Raw genomic sequence first — 15,412 nt, forward strand, 5'->3', positions numbered from 1 at the left:
TGTGGAAAAACAAACACAGCCGTTAAAAAGTAACTACAGTAAAAAAATAAAACAATGAATACCTTTAGTGAAAAAGGAAAACAATAGACGTTACTCACAGAGAAGCAGAGAGAGAGCAGCCACCTCCATCCTGACCTGCAACAGACTGAGAGAGAGAGAAAGAGAGAGAGAGCAAAAGAGAAAGAGGTGGAAGCCCTGCAACCTGTGCAGAGAGAGAGTACTGGACTTACACTTACAAGTACAATTTGGAGGTATGTTACGTGAGGATTTCCAGTTTATGCAAGCAGTCATCAGCTTCACCTTTACCAGGTGATGAACACATCAATTCATCAATCCAATAATATAATAGGCCTAATTGAAGTACATTTTGATGTTAATACTTTTGTACATGTACAGACAGACAGACAGACAGACAGACAGACAGACAGTCAAGTAGTTATTCATCATTTCCACTTTTCCCTCCCCAATTATAACTCCTACTTTTATGTTAAAGTAATTAAATACTGGTGATTACTGGTCCTTTTCAGGGTTCCCAAACATACAGACACATGTAAATGCTCTAAATGCTTTCACAGAATATGCAACACTTTGTGTCCCAAACTAATAATTAATCTGAAGGTTTTCTTTGTTTGGTACAGTACGTTATTGGTGGTTTGTTTTTTCGCCTTTCTCGCGACACCTTGTGGTTCAACGTGAGCACGGCAGCCGAGAGGACAGGCAGCTCTCGCGATACTTGTTCCCTCCAGGATTTCCAGTCAAAACGAACCTGACAGCGGTCGGAAAAGTTGCTTTTGATCCCAGAAACCTGCTTTTTGTGCTGGTAAGATGCAGATATACTTTTATTCGGGTTCAAATGTTAGATTCTGTACACTTTATGTCATATAAAGCTGATCTATCAAGTTTAAGGGTACTCATTTGAAGGTTTTCCCTGTGTCAACAAACCAACGTTACCGGTTGGGAAGTTGACTTAACGTTGGAAGATAAAACTAGCTGTTAGGCTAATAAAGACTTTAACGTTACCTTTACGGTGTTTAATTACCTTTATTTAGGTTTAAATTAAGCTAGTTGTTTGATACTGTATCTTATTAACTTGTTTCACTTTATTTAATGTTCATATGTTTGTTTTGTAGCTTCGTATTTAAATTTGTCAGCCATTAGAAACCATCACCAGCTTTTTATTTTGAAACTATTCAATATTTCAATAATTTTTGAATAAACAGAATATATGAGATGATAGTGACCAAATATCGAAGTACGTGTCATTTTCCACATGTCCATAATACTGTGATATATTTAAGTTATACTTTTCTGTGTATTTGTGTTGACAGCGATGAAGATCAGACCCTGATGATGAAGATGGAGAAGGGGAGAGCAGACAGTTGATGTGTTCTGAGGAGGAGGAAGACGATGAGGATGAACCACAGCCAGCTGTTGTTTCTGTCCAGAGAAGAAACATCTGGAAACTTCCAGAAAGAAGGGACGCTGCGAGTCGGACGGCAGGAGAGAGGTCAGCCGGGTTCTGTTAAACATCTCTTCTCTTTTGATCTTCTGAGTTCTCTTGTTCTCTTTTCTGTTCTCCTCTGGTCTCTTACGTTCTGTTTCGTTCTACTTTGTACTCGCTTTTGTTCTTTTGTTTTGTTTTTATGTGTTCTTTTGTGTTCTCTTATGTTCTTTTTCATTCTTGTTCTTTTCGATTTTCCTCTGTTCTTTTGTTCTGTTCTGTTCTATTATCTTGTGTTCTCCTGTGTTCTCTCTGACCCCTCCCTCTCAGTGGTCTGAGGACAGCTGTCTTGCTCCTTGGCAGTCGTCTCCGTCTATTTCCGTCCCCCTGACTCAGTCTGACTTTACTTCCTGCACACGTCTGTGTGTCCAACAGAACAACAGCTTCTGGGTGTGGTTCCACATTTTAACAGAATATAAAGCTGCATCTCTCTCAGCAGTATAGATGTTCTCTTAGATGTCTGTCTTTGTGTTCTGCGCTCTAACAACCCTCCTCTGCCTCAGCGCTCACTGACAGGTTTTGTCGGCTGAGAGGAAACCTACTGTTCGTCCTGAAGACACAGGTGAGAGAGACAGACAGAGCATGTTCTGTGTTCTAGTTCTTTAATCTGGACGTTAGAGAAATATGTGTGTGTGTGTGTGTGTGTGTGTGTGTGTGTGCAGGGCGGTAAGCTAGAGGAGGTGCTGCTGTTGGAGAGATGTGAGGTCATGAAGCTTCCAGACCATGACAGACGACTGGCCGTCAGTAAGTAACACTCATCTTTTTACATATAGATAGCCTAAGGCCCCGTCCACACTACTCAGTTTTAGTTTAAAAACAGAGTTTTAAAACAAATACGATCTCCGTCCACACCAGCGTTTTAGCTGCGTATCAGAGTTGATCTAAACGGTCCGTTCACGTACACAGGGCATGTGCGTGCCGGTGTAAACATGAAGCAGATGGTCTATTCTGTAGTTACAGAAGATTTTGCAAAAGAATAAAGTAATGCAGAGGAAGAATCAGACCATTTTTTTTTTTTTTTTTTTTTGCATGGACCATGAAGGAGCTGGTACTGTTACTTAAAATTACTTGAAAGCGGCTGTGGCGGCGCAAACAGACTGAGAATCGTTGCAAAGTAAACGCGACATGCAGAGTAAAGTGTAGGCTGTTAAGTGTTATTTGCTCTATACAAAATATTTTAATAAAAATACCAAATCAAGCATCCTGTTTCTGCTTTGCATGACTTATAAGACCCAATCAGAGAGCCCAACGTAAGTGTCTGCGTCATGGTTTCTTAAGTCCTCCGTTTTTGACTGTCCGGGCTAACAATCTCTCCGGAGTTGTTTTCGGTCTTCATTTTCGCCGTTTTAGTCTGGACGGGAGGTGCAAACGTAGCAAAAGGTCTCCGTTTTAAAACAAAAACGTAGTAGTGTGGATGGGGTCCCTACCTTCAACTTCAGCCCCATGTGACCTTATTTCGGAAGAAAATATGTTTGGTATTTGTAGTTGCTAGATGTTTGGCAATTTAAAACATTATTTTGTGAGTAAAGAGAGTCTCAGTTTTACGTAAAACAGTAAAGTAACATTTAGTTTTCTGTGAAACCGCTGAATGATCTACATCTTACGTCTCGCACAATATATGTCACCAACATGTTAGCGCTGTAATGCTAAGCTAACATTCATTGCTTGGTTGCTACTAGCTAGGTAACGTAGCTATGTTCCACGCACAAATGTATCTCACCTGATGTGTTTAATCCAACAACTCCTGGTCCTTTCATCACATCATCTACACATGGAAGATCTTTGACGTCCCATTGTGGTCCACGGGAAGTGGAGGGACCTTGGCTCTCTATACAGCCATGTTAGATTATTGTCACAGCCGCTAAGTGAAAGCAGTGAAAAATATATGTGTGTGTGTTTAGGCTTTGAGAGTGGCGACCCTCCCGTGTTCCTAGAGTCCAGTAGCACCGCAGAGTGCGTGTCGTGGCTCGTCCTCCTGAGAGACGCCAACACTGAGACGCTGAGGCGACGCATCGCACAGCTCTGCACGCTCATCAGCACGCACACCGCCACCACTCTGCACACGCAAGAACACAGTGCACACTTCACCGGGGGCGGCGATGCTGGAGGTACAGGTGAGCATGCCTGTGTTTAATATTTAGAAACATATTACTGTTGAAGTACCCATACGCATTAATGTAACGTAGTAATTGCAGGAATGTTGAGATTTTCATGGTACGATAGCAAGGTTTCAGTGTATTACACAGTTATTATTATTGTCAGTTACAATGACACTTAAATTAATTAAAACAAAAGTGAATTTTTGTTTGACAAAGTTCTTTATTACAATGTCAGAAAATATTATTTTTTAAAGTGTCCCTTTATAAAATAAATAAAAATCTTTGCAGGTCAGATATGATAACCGTCAATAGTCATACAGTGGTATACCGTTTCTTGTACATACATTGGGTGCCAGTTGTGGGTTTCCTGACAAAAGTTGCACAGGATGTACATAATGCCCCAGTGTCACACATACAACCTCAAACAAACATGATCCATTATGTTTGAGAAAAACACAAACAGAAATCCGTTTTGGTTTCTATCAAGCAAATGTATCACCAGGAAACATTATAAATAAAACCGAGCGTGGTCCACCGAAACATAAACAAAGTACTCTGTCCTCTGTGGATACTTACGCTTATGTTTCTTTTCTCAGTCCAACAAAAAGTGTTCAGCAAGAGCTCACCGAAACACAGCTGAACAAGGTAGATCAGTTCAAAACGTGTGAATAAAGCGTTTCATTCAGTTTGTATGTCGTGTCCATTTATAACGTCTTGTTCCTGCCATGGTGGCGTCTGTAAATTTGTAACGTTTGGACCGAAGGTTTTAATCTGGCCCGACTCATCTATTACAGGTAAACTTGCTTTCCGGAGAACTGAACTTCCCTTCCAATAACTCAGATCCCTGGCACTGTCGCTCTGCTGGCAAAAGCCAACCTCACCTAAATCAACCTTGCAGCCGTTGCTGCAGTTGCGTTCACGGCTCCGATAGAACATAGTTTTTCTCAGTAAGGACAGATGATGGGACGTCAGATTGTCACACCGTGAAACCGATGTGACGCTGCGGCAATTCACATCTATAAGAGACTTTACAAAAACATCATTCTGTGTGTTTACCTGCAGATCCTAACTTCAAATATTTACTGAAAACATTAGTGCTTTCATTGAAAGACTTGTCGTTTAGTTTGATGTGATTGATGAGGAGGAGGCGACAAATACCACCCGACAGGCAAACTAAAGGTTCAGTCTGTGGTGTCTTCAATGTGTCATGATGTAATGTTGTTTCTTGGCCATAAGGTGGAGTGGAAGCTGCTGCTAAAGTGTCTCCGCTGCACCTGACTGTAGGTATGTGACACACACACAGAACACAGAATTACTGCTTTCATTTTATATTCTGTTAAATAGTGTGTTTCTTCATATATTTATATCATAGTTTTATACACAGACACGTTACAATATCACCATCCTCTCTCTCTCTCTCTCTCTCTCTCTCTCTCTCTCTCTCTCTCTCTCTCTCTCTCTCTCTCTCTCTCTCTCTCTCTCTCTCTCAGAGTGTCGAGTTGTGGTTTCCGTGGCAGCCAGAGTCCAGCTACAAGTTTGTGTGATCGACACTCGCACTCACACAGTCAGGAAGCACTGCTGCTGCCAGATAGTGGAGGTACACACCCACACACACACATGCGCACACACAAACAGGAGGTATTGAAATTTAAAAGTGTGTGTGTGTGTGTGTGTTTCAGGGACTGGATGACAGTGTGTTTCTAACATCAGTGTGTTTCTGTGGTGACTACCCACTCTACCATCACAGCAGGATCAAACTCACCGTTTCCCATGCAGAGGAGCCGACAGCACATGCCACTGTGAGTGTATGTGTGTGTAGTTGTGTCTGAAAAATTGTGTGTATAAGAGGATTAGTGCAAAGGATGTGCAAATGTGCAACACACACACACACACACACACACACACACACACACACACACACACACACTCTCTGAATTCGGTTAATCTCGCTCAGTCACTCACACACACACGAGAGAGAGAGAGAGAGTGAGAGTAAAACGAGGGCAGTCACAGCGGGAAAGTGAGATTTTAGATAAACAGATTTTTTCCGTTTTCGGCTGTTTTCTGATTCTCTGTTTCTGACAAACTCAACCCTGACCGGTCCGCTGGGCGCTTCAGTAATCTGCATATTTCCCATGATGCTGGTGTGTTTGTAATCCTGTCGGCCATGACGAAAAAGGAGGAGGAGGAGGAGGAAAAAAAGGTGATGGAGGGAGCAGGGAGATACTCGGCCAGTGTGTTTTAGTGTGTTCTTACGAAGGAGAGGACAGAAACAGGATTTTCAGATCGTTTTTTTGGATTATTATATCCGGATGCCTCCTTTTCCTGTTTTAGTGGATGCTCTCGCTCTTCTTCATCTCTCTTTTTCTTTATGTCTGTAAATCCATCATGTAGCAGGAAGAGAACAAGAGAGATCGTTTTTTAGCTGCTGCTCTGTCGGTCTTCTGACTCTTTGGTGCAAAAGATAGTAAACTTTAATTTCAGTGGTGCGTTCAGGTGCAGGTGGAAAGGTTAAGTGTTGCATTCAGTGTTGGAGGTATTGTGTTATTCTGTAGCTACTCTGAGTAATCAGATTACTTCTTGTTGTAAACTTCACTCTCAACCTGTGTGTTGGGGCTTTGAATGAACGTCACTTTGGACTGAAATGTAACTGAGAGTCTGATCTAATCTGTGTTTTTATCCTTCGATCACATAGTTCCAGATTTAAATCCAAATATTGACCATTTTAGGCTGTTACATAGTCAGAGTTGTTTTTCGGCAGCTTGTGTTTAGATGTAATGTCTTTGGGGAAATATATTTCTTAAAACAAGTTCTAGTAGGACTGAAGAATGTAAAACAATGCCCAGCCCTGTTCATCGTCCTTCTTTCAAGTATTTATTTAGGTGACACATTTAAGGAGCAAATTTTTCCTAATCTCATTTAGCTGCGGTGTTACATGACAAACATAAAAAGCGGGTCAAAGGTGAGAGGCCATAGCACCTGAAACAGTAGAAGTAGCTTTACAGAGATAGATTCAAACAATAAAAGAGTTGACAGAAAGATTTCTTCAAGTGGATGTTCTTGAATTTCAAAGCACAGCTGCACTTTGGGAGGATTGTTTACTTTTCTGTGTGCAAGAACGCACACATTTTAAAAGCTGTTTAGCACTTTAGTAGCTTAACAGATGTCTTTGATAGTATACCAACTTACTAGCTTTGGTTCTGTTTTACCTCTATTATTATTTTTTATGACATTTTTGCTTTGTTTCTCACTACAATATCTTACAAAAAGCACTTTGCATTGCAAATCTTTGCTTAAAGGCTGCTGTATAAGAAGAAGAAAGAGCCTATTTTGATTTTGCTAGGGTTAGCTTTGGTGTGCAGCAGAGTGTGAGCCTCGAACTATTAAGTTAAGTTGTTATTTTTATGGGGGGGAAGAAGTTGACATCAGCAGGTTATTAAAGTCTGCAGCTAATGTAAGAAAACAGGAAATACCACAGAGCAGGAAGTAAACAGGAAGAAAGAGGTTGCTTTTCATTTTTATCTTAAAACTGCGGGGATGCAGAGAGCGATGACGGCGTGCACCAAATGTTTCTCTCCACCGGGAGAGAACAGCTCCTCTGCTGGACAGGTAGGGAAGAGCGCACACACAAACACACACACACACACACACACAGTAAATGAGTCTGTCAGTGTAGTTTGTATATCTCTGTGCTGTGTGTGTGTGTGTGTCTTGGTTTGATGGGATTAGCATGTAATCTTAAAAGCCTTTTGTTGTGCTGAAGGACTCAATGAGACAGATTAGCTGTGTGTGTGTGTGTGTGTGTGTGTTGTTGCCTACACATTCAGCTGCAAACGAGGAAATGTGGTAACGCTTTGCGTGTATGTGGAGTTAACGTCTCAATATCCTGTTTGTGTCCTTCTTTCTTCCTCTCTGCTAGTTGTTCTGGTTTTTAGGATCATGAGTGCAGGCAGGAGAACGCATTAGTGGTGAGACAATTAGTCGATCAATAGATCAGCAGGAAATTAATTACAATCATTTGATAATTGACTAAACCTTCATCAAGCAAAATGCTGAAGAAGTTACTTGTTCGGAGAATACAAGACATTTGAGGATAACATCGTGAGTCCTGTGACATTTTCTAAACTAATTGGTGGATTGAAAAATACAGTCAAGAAATTAATTGTGAAAATGAGTTTTTTTGTAACAAACTGGTTTAATCAGCGGTTAACTGAGCAGAAAATGTATCGAAATGTTATTCTGGTAAATAACAAAAAAAGTCTCCAGCTCCTTGAATGTGAGGAGGATTTTTTACTTGTTTTTTGTTTTATATCATAAATTCAATATCTTTTTCCTTTTGGACTGTTGGTCACACAATTTACTAATTTATTCATTGAAAAAAGAAAGTACTTGATAAAAGAAAAGTAATGAAAGCTTAGTTTCAGCTTTAACTGTTTTCACTTCATCTCTGTTCAAACCAACTTGCTACAGATATATATTAAGCATCAACATGGACTTAATACATTTTTAATGGATATTTATCATTTGGTGTCGCGCCAGCAGCTCTACTACACAACTTTTCTCCCATCCTAGGATCCTGTAGTAGTGTAATATCTTACAATCTATATGAGCGATGGAAGAGTGTGTTTCCTGCCACCTTACGGTGTCAAAGTTGACAGATAATGTTGCCAGTTTCAGATCCAAACTCATGGAGAAAAATAAGTGCTTTCTGGAGATTTCAACAGTCGCTTTGGCCCTAAGCGCTTAACTGCTATGAGCCTCCTCAACCAAGGGTCCCGACATTCAGCACCCACATCCCGCCCGGCTGACTGCACCAAGTCTGGCTTTTATACTGAACGCAAATGGAAAAAAGACAAACTCTAGGTCTCATACGAAATCTTAAGCGACTGCTTAAACCTTTACCAAAGTGCTGTTAAGTCGGCTAAGGTTCAATATTATGCTGGACTAATTTACAATATTGCCCATAGACCTAATATACTGTTCAAAACTATCAAACCCTTCCTAACTCTGGCCGCTGCTGCTACCTCTGCTCCTTCTACTGAAAACTGTGAGAAGTTTAGGAACTTTTTTATTGACAAAATTACTACTCTCAGACTCAGACCCCCTAGAGACCAAGCATTTTACCACCTGTGCCATCTTCCCAGCTGCTGGAGGTGATCATGCATATGAATCCAACCTACTGTCCCGTAGACATTATTCCGTCATGCCTATTCAAGGAAGTTTTTGACACAATTCGCCCTCTTATTCGGCGACAATTAACAATTCCTTAACCAAGGGCATTGTCCGCTCCAGTTTTAAACATGCAATCATGCAACCCCTTTTAAAGAAACCCAGCCTAGACTCTAGTGATCCCAACAACTATAGGCCCATCTCCAAGCTACCATTTTTTTTTTTAGAAAAAGTTGTCCTCCAGGTCTCCTGAACACATTTAACATCTGCGACAAATTCCATACTGGTTTTAGAGCACTTCATAGTACTGAATCTGCCCTGCTAAACGTGCTCCGGCTTCTTGCCACTGTCCAAAGACATGTAGTGACCCTAAATTGTCCTTAGGTGTGAGTGTGAGTGTGTGCACTAGTGTTTATTGTGTATTTTGATACACAGTGGTATATACTCTTTGTTCTTTTGTTTGTTCATACTTGCATTTGTGTGCATTGTGTTCTTGGAAAGCACTTTGGGTCAACTCCAGTTGTTTTTAAATGTGCTATATAAATAAAGCTGACTGACAATTTGACAACATCAGGTGTTAACGCCGGTGTGCAGCGACCATTTTCTCGATAGTCTCCTTGTTGTCCTTGATTGGGGTTGCAGTAGCTCAGTCTGTGGGGACTTGGTGTGGGTACAGGAGGGTCGCCAACACGTCCAACACGGACCAGTCATATGGAGTGTGGACTGGTAGCTGGAGAGGTACCAGTTTACCTCCTGGGCACTGCTCAGGATGGTTATTTTCTTTTATATTATCAATTAATTTGCCAATTATTTTCTCTATTAATCTTTGTAAAATATCAGAAAATAAAGACAAATGTGCATTCAAAGTTTTCCAGAGACCAAGTTGGCATCTTCAAATGACTTGTGTTCCAAAGCCCAAAGATATTTATTTTCTTATCACAAACCAGCTAATATTCACATTTGAGAAACAGAAACCAGCTGAATTTTGGGGCTTTTTGCGTATGAAAAAACTCTCCAGGAGATCAGTGGTTGGATACAGACAGACGATCATAGTTTATCAAATGATCTTAAATACTCATCTGATGCCTGAAAACCTCCGTTAGTATCATGTGACAGTGATTGAACAGAACAGAGACAAGAATGAAAGATCAGTGAAATAAGAAGAAAAGAGAACAAGTTTCATTTGACTTCAGTTTGATGTACGTGTGTGTGTGTGTGTGTGTGTGTGTGATTTGAGTGCTTTTCACTCGTCAAAGTAATCCTCTGAGCTTTCTGATTATATCCATAGCAACAGAGTGATTTTAATGGCATTGCTGTGGGAGCTCTTGGTGCGTGGCCGTGACCTTGGTGGTGATGATTTTATGTGTGTCGGACAGAATGGGCCATTTATTAAGTGATATCACAGTACATTAGGAAGAAGCTTAAACCATGTGTGACGGCCCTTTATGTAACCCGGATACATGCTGCGTATAATTAAGGGCTGTTGGGGAAATGTTTTTTAGGGAATTGGTGTACTGTGACATGTGACTGTTTGCTTAACGGTGTTGTCTGTGAAGGTTCTCAGGTCATAGTTATCCAGGTTAACATCAAGGGCAACTGGACTTGGTTGAAGATACTAGAAGATGTTTCGTCGCTCTTCCATTACATTACCTTTGTTAATTTAGCTGACACTTATCCAAAGCGACTTACAATTGCTATTTATGTCAGAGGTCGCACGCCTCTGGAGCAACTAGGGGTTAAGTGTCTTGCTCAGGGACCCATTGGTGGACGTGTCACAGTGGGGAGTTGAACCCGGGTCTCTCACACCAAAGACATGCGTCATCTAAGAGAATTCTTCAGCTTTGACTCACTGGTAGGGAAAGTATTTAACCTCAGTGGAGTCATTTGTTAAGATGATCGATACCTCTTGGTTTTATTTAGTGCTCCTGGAAAACAACAGTCGTTACGGTCGTTGGAGACAACCGAGGCCAAGTCAGAACAACGATTGTAGGCATGGATCGTTTCTGGACCTGGCTGTAAGACTACTTTAGACCACCAGGTGCACCTTTTAGACAGAGAGAATAGATGGTTTCAAAGAGGTGTCAAGGAAGCCATTTACACCCAAGTTGAGAAGCCGTCACTTAACAGGAGATAAACCATCACGTAACAGGAGAGGAGGTCTGCAACACCACTTATCCCCCATTTACAATGCTAGCAAATGATCACTTTTGGCCTCAGGTGAAGACGCCAACAATGGTTGTTCAGACTTAGCCTCGGTTAGCTCTAATGACCATAGTGACTGTCGTTACAACATCCAGGAGCAGTAACGAACAAAGTCCAGCTGCCCATGATTTTAACCGTCCTTGCTTAAAGGTGTTATTCTTCTACTCTGTACTGACAAAGGTAAAGCTAGAGAACAAGGTTTGGCTCAGCCCCACAAATTATTATGAGCAGTTATAAACCTATAAAAGTTATGATGGGGAACTTTAACCAGTAGAAACCAATCTTCACAAAAGGGAAGAAGTTAAGGCTAGGTGAAAACTCCTGTAAACAGAATAAATTTTAGAATATGAATGAAAACGTACAGTAGTTGGGACGAGTCTCTGTACACACGGAGGCAGGCGATACATTAATGTACAGCTAGTGTCACTGTAACGAGTATAAATGTCATGCTGTGTTTATTCATGATGGAATTTATAGAGGTGTTAAAGTAAATGGCTCATTATTTCTTTTTCAGATATCTCATACAATACTGCCAGATTATCAATATACGCTTAACCAGTTTATTAGGTACACCTAGACAAAACTAATGCAGTCCTGCAGTAAATCCTGAGGGTTGTAATGTTCAGTCTTTGTTGAAACGTGTTTCAGACGTGATGATTCAACAGAAATGTAAAACGCTTCACCTTCTGTGCTGCTGAACAGAGCGATTGTTTCCAGCAGCTAATGGAAAACAGCCCATGAACTGGATTACTGCTGGATTAGAGCAGTAAAATGTACAGAAGGTGCCAGAACAGACTTTTGAATCATTGAAATGTCAGCTTAATGAAACATAAAACAAATCTCTCCTTCTCTGTCTGTCTCTCTCTCAGAGGAGCTTTCTGGGTTTCACCTCCTTCTCCATCAGAGACCTGCTCAAGTCCAAGGAGCCTCACGTCTCCCTGAGCCTCAGGTAAACAGCCTCAACTGCCAGAGATCGTTGTACGATACCGTTATGAGCCATGTGTTCCTTTTAAATTCACACCTTACCTCCTCCAGCTCCTATTGTTGTGTCACATTGTCTCCATTCTCTGGATTTCATTCATTTAACCTCAAAAGAACTTCACTGACGTGTAGGAGTTGTTACCTGATTGGCAGTTGCTTGGATACCTGTAACCAGATGAGGAAGTGAGTGGGGAATGTGCTACTACACCTCCACAGAGAGAAGAAAAATAAATGGTCTTCCTGTTTTTTTGTGTCACGCCGTCTTCAGAGACGGGGGCAGAGCGTGCACGACCCAGAGCAAGAGAGATTTTAAGAGAGTGAAAAGACGAGGCTGAAACAGAGGGAGAGAAAGAGCGAGAGACATGGAGTAAATAGTAGGTGTGTCTCTGCTGGCATGTCCAGGTGTGTCTGATTTATAATACGTACTGGAACAGGCTGGCAGAGTTACAGCGTCTTGTACTGCTGCTAAATGTTTATCAGTTAGAGAGGTTAGTTAGCTTTGAGCTTCTGCTGAACGCTTTAAATGGTTTGTCTTTCTAATTATTTTTGATAACAACAAATAACCAAGCTAGCTCAGCCAGATATCTTATTATCTCTTTGGTATGACTCTGATTTGTCTTTCTAGGCTCCTTTTTTAAAGAACTTGTTACTTTGCTGATCTAGTTATCTTGTCTCAAGCTAATTTACCACGCTAGCTATCCTCTTTCTGTTAATTACTGTACCTTGTTATCCTGTTTCTAATTAGCTTCGTCTTGGAAGTTAGCTTTTCTTTCACAAAGTTGCACAAGCTACCTAGTTTGTCTTGTTAGTTATGCTTTTCAGTGGTTTGTGTTCATATTCGTATTTTTTAAGCCAGCTGCATCTTGAAGTGTGCTAGCTTTTTGTAGTAGTTATAGTTACCTCTGGTTATCTCTTCCCTAGTTAAGCCAACTAGCTATCCTAGTTAGGTTTCTGTAATTATTCTTTCTGGCTAGATAGGCTAGTTAGCTTGGTTACTAGTTATTTGTCTAAAAAAATATTTTTCTGAAAAGAGGGGTTGTTTTTAAAAAGAAATGGGTTATCCTTGTATATTATATATATTTATCCTAGAAAAGTTTCCTATCCCTTCCCTATCTTCCTCTTGCGTTGTGTAAAAGTATGTTAGCCTGCAAGTTTCAAATAATGACGCACCTTCAGTTTATTCCAACCTGCCAAAAATGAGCTGAGAGATGCACAGAGAGAGGAAGTGTTAGATTAATTAACACTTATTGACAGGAGAGAATTTGTTGTCCTTCTAAAGCTAAACGTCTTCCTTAGTACTCGCACATTTTTGTGTTTCCAAACATCAAAAGTCTTTTTCCTTCTTCCGTCCACTCTTTTAATCAGGACAATGGATGGTGTGAACGAGGTCGGGGAGGTGAAGGTGTCCCGGCTGCAGATGGAGGGAGAGAGTGAGGATAAAACCCCTCCTGAACACAAGGTAGAGGAGAAGAGAGGAAGGAAATGCTGCATCTCTGTACTTCCTTTCACCCGACTCTCCTCTGTCTGCCACAGAGGTGTCACTTTGACATTTTTCTCTGAGGTTTCTGTTGACGTGTATCAGTTGGTTACTTTCTCACGACCCCGTAGACGCATTTCCTTCCACTTTACCTACTTTAAGCCGTCTCCCTCTCGCTGCAGTGTCCTGCGCTGTGTGACAGCCTTCACAGCTCCGTGCACGAGAAAGAAAACAGTCCAATGATGAGAGCTGGTGAGACACACGCAGTATTTTTCAGTTCAGAGTGATGAATACATGTTTCTATGCATTTATATAACTTGTCCTTCCTTACCCCGTGTATGTGTGTGTGTGCAGTGCTGTGTGCTCAGGTGTGTAAGGTGTACAGGTTTCAGACGGAGGATCAAAGATGGCTGCTGGTCAGGGAACAGATGTCAGAGACGCCGCTTTCTTTCTCTTTACCCAAACAGCTACTGAGCATGCTCATAAACGAACACACAAGCAGGTGTGTGTATTTTCCTCCTATGTGAAGGCAGTATTCACATCATGTATCTTTAGCACACTCGCTGTGTCCAGTGTGTTTGGAATACACTGACATGGCAAAGGATGAGCAGTGTAGTTAATGTTAGCGTTGATAGCCATCGTTGCAGAGCAGAAACTCAAACTGCATCAATAGGAAATCCAAGCAGGAAGGTCAAATACTGTATTTAAGAATGTTTAATAATGTAATAATAGGTTGTTTTCTAATGAGCCTTGATCTAAGAGGATCAACAACATGGAAAGTCTTCATTAAAGATTTTAAATTTTGCAGTATGAAGGTTTACTTTGCTTCAGAATAAACTGTGTATTCTGCACACATTGGACAACTTTTATCAGCCAGAGAGGCTGGATACTTTCAAACCAAATATTCCAGACAGGCCTACCGTTGTACAACCTCACTTACTTAATACTTGTAAGTAAGGCTGGGTGATATGAACCAAAAACTCATATCATATGGTGTGGTACTGTTAGGATAAATACCGATATAAAATATATATCGGTATTTTCTGCTGTGGGCCAAGTGGGCTGGGGGGTGGGTCGGAGTTTGTGGATACTTTTTACTATTTGTAGTAGCTTGTTAACCGTTTTAATTATACCTTAAAACCTTATTTTCCACCTTATTTAAGTGTCGCTCGCTTGTTGAATTTGCCTTCTTCAGTTCTCTTCACACTCACAGTCCTAATGTAAGTTACCTCTGTTGCAAACACGTCAGCGTTACCCGCTTCTTTCCGTCTCTCCCTCCCTGTATATCTGTTCCAGTGGCTTTCTCCATCAGTAGTAGGCTACGTTGTATGAAGTCGGCAAAAAAAAAAAAAACAGAGCTTGTCTTCTGGACTTTTCCTCCTGTGATCCCGTTCGCAGCTGCGCTGCATGTTGAGGAGGCGTGTTGATGACGTAGGCTATCAAAACAAAACCAATCTGGTAACGACATCTGACTGGTGTGTTCACGGTTGCTTTACCTTGTCTGTGCTTGTAAAATATCCACATGTCGCGACTTGTAACGTAATCACTCTGTGTTTCTCTGATAAATACTACAATGTAAAAATAATATTTTTACAGACTAAGTTTTGGCGAAAAGTTTGATTGTCGTGACAGTTTGTGGTCGGCATGCTCACCGCTGCGTAGTGGCTGCCTCGCTGTAGGCAAACTGATTTGATGCTTTATGTGAATTTCTATCTTAAATAGTCCATAAGATGGTTTGTAAAGTTAAAGATTAAATGCTGTCACGATGATCACAGAACATTATTTATAGCCTACTGGAGACAAAAGCAAAATATATCGGTCTAATAACATTTTATTCTCAGCAAATGGGATGTAAATGTTTAATTCAAGACTTCAAGGCACAGTGTCAGAGGTGTTTTTGACTGGGGGCAGTGTGTTTCACTCCAGCTTGAATGTCGTACAGGTAGACTAATACCAGCCCCTTGGTCTTGTCCGTGTTGAGTA

General features: G+C 41.0%; 1 protein-coding gene across 2 annotated transcripts in view; it reads left to right on the forward strand.

Annotated features, from left to right (window-relative positions):
• The first annotated feature begins 672 nt into the window (after positions 1–672).
• The window catches only part of LOC123980332 (type II inositol 3,4-bisphosphate 4-phosphatase-like), a 24,112-nt gene continuing 9,372 nt past the window's right edge, over positions 673–15,412 (forward strand). The window contains exons 1-12 of one of the 2 annotated variants that reach the window (XM_046064660.1): positions 673–820; positions 1,329–1,507; positions 2,005–2,063; positions 2,164–2,245; positions 3,403–3,615; positions 4,837–4,884; positions 5,091–5,197; positions 5,280–5,399; positions 11,841–11,920; positions 13,318–13,411; positions 13,612–13,681; positions 13,784–13,931. In XM_046064660.1, coding sequence (XP_045920616.1) covers positions 1,408–1,507; positions 2,005–2,063; positions 2,164–2,245; positions 3,403–3,615; positions 4,837–4,884; positions 5,091–5,197; positions 5,280–5,399; positions 11,841–11,920; positions 13,318–13,411; positions 13,612–13,681; positions 13,784–13,931 — 1,121 coding nt within the window. In that variant the 5' untranslated portion in view covers positions 673–820; positions 1,329–1,407. The remainder of the gene's footprint in view (positions 821–1,328; positions 1,508–2,004; positions 2,064–2,163; positions 2,246–3,402; positions 3,616–4,836; positions 4,885–5,090; positions 5,198–5,279; positions 5,400–11,840; positions 11,921–13,317; positions 13,412–13,611; positions 13,682–13,783; positions 13,932–15,412) is intronic. The other variant, XM_046064661.1, reaches the window with a different exon arrangement.

Source organism: Micropterus dolomieu, linkage group LG12, assembly GCF_021292245.1.
Source record: "Micropterus dolomieu isolate WLL.071019.BEF.003 ecotype Adirondacks linkage group LG12, ASM2129224v1, whole genome shotgun sequence".
Classification (NCBI taxonomy): Eukaryota; Metazoa; Chordata; class Actinopteri; order Centrarchiformes; family Centrarchidae; genus Micropterus; species Micropterus dolomieu.